Source organism: Eurypyga helias, unplaced genomic scaffold (genome assembly GCF_000690775.1).
Source record: "Eurypyga helias isolate BGI_N326 unplaced genomic scaffold, ASM69077v1 scaffold17882, whole genome shotgun sequence".
NCBI lineage: Eukaryota > Metazoa > Chordata > Aves > Eurypygiformes > Eurypygidae > Eurypyga > Eurypyga helias.
Window position 1 is genome coordinate 43,576 of NW_010236880.1, and position 923 is coordinate 44,498.

Sequence of the window (923 nt, forward strand, 5' to 3'; positions counted from 1 at the left end):
TTCTGTTAATACACACCTAAATTTGACAATTTTTTACCTTCTCAGTCTCATTTAGCAGTTCTTGTAGCTTCTAAGAGTTGGAGAGCTTTATTGTGAACAGTGTTTTTTGCCAGGTGAGCTGTGTGCTGTTTCTGGGCTGAATGGGCTACCTAGTGATGTCTCTTGACCACTGGGCATCTCTGTAGCCAGTGTCAGGCTTGGAAGTCATCAGGCTGTATTCTTCAGCAGGTGTTCTCTTTTTCATTTATCTGAAAGAAAATCATAGTTACAAGAAATGAAGCTTTCAGTTATACCTGAAAATATGCCTGCTTTTAAGGCATAAGACCAAAAGCAGTTCATCATTTGTGAGTCATATGTAAAGTCTGTAATCAAAGGAGAGGGGAAAATATAATGCCATTTGAAGATTATCCTTGTCCAATTCTTAGCAAGTAATAACATATACTTTGATTTTCTGTTAATGTGTTAATGGTGCTTGTGGATCCTCTATGAGGGCAAGTAGTTCTTCCAAATTACTTATTGTTTCTTGGAATTTGAAGTTGTTGGGAGTAATACAATGAAAGAAGTTTTCAGTGCTTAATCTAATTAAAAAATGTAATTTTTCTAATTTTTTTTTTTTTTTTTTGGTCTCCTTAGAATGTGAAAGCATTTGCATCTTCAGATAGCCTAGCCAAGGTCCAAGAAGTAGCAAGCTGGCTTTTGGAAATGAATCAGGAACTGCTCTCTGGGGGCAGCAAGAGGCGACGAACTGGTGGATCTCTTCGAGGTAATGCTTCCTCAAGCCAAGTAGATGAGGAGCAGATGAATCGGGTTGTGGAAGAGGAGGAGCAGCAGCAAAGACGACAACAAGAGGAGCAGCACATTGGGAGGAATGGGGAGATAGGAGGAGAAGAACCTGGATTTGATGACAGGCATGAGTCTCAGCA

At 39.7% G+C, this 923-nt stretch overlaps 1 protein-coding gene across 1 annotated transcript in view; it reads left to right on the forward strand.

The window, feature by feature from the left end:
• Window positions 1–702: 702 nt before the first annotated feature.
• The window catches only part of LOC104506339 (F-box/WD repeat-containing protein 7-like), a gene marked incomplete at its 3' end in the record, with an annotated part of 682 nt that continues 461 nt past the window's right edge, over window positions 703–923 (forward strand). The window contains 1 exon segment of the mRNA XM_010147262.1: window positions 703–922. Coding sequence (XP_010145564.1) covers window positions 703–922 — 220 coding nt within the window.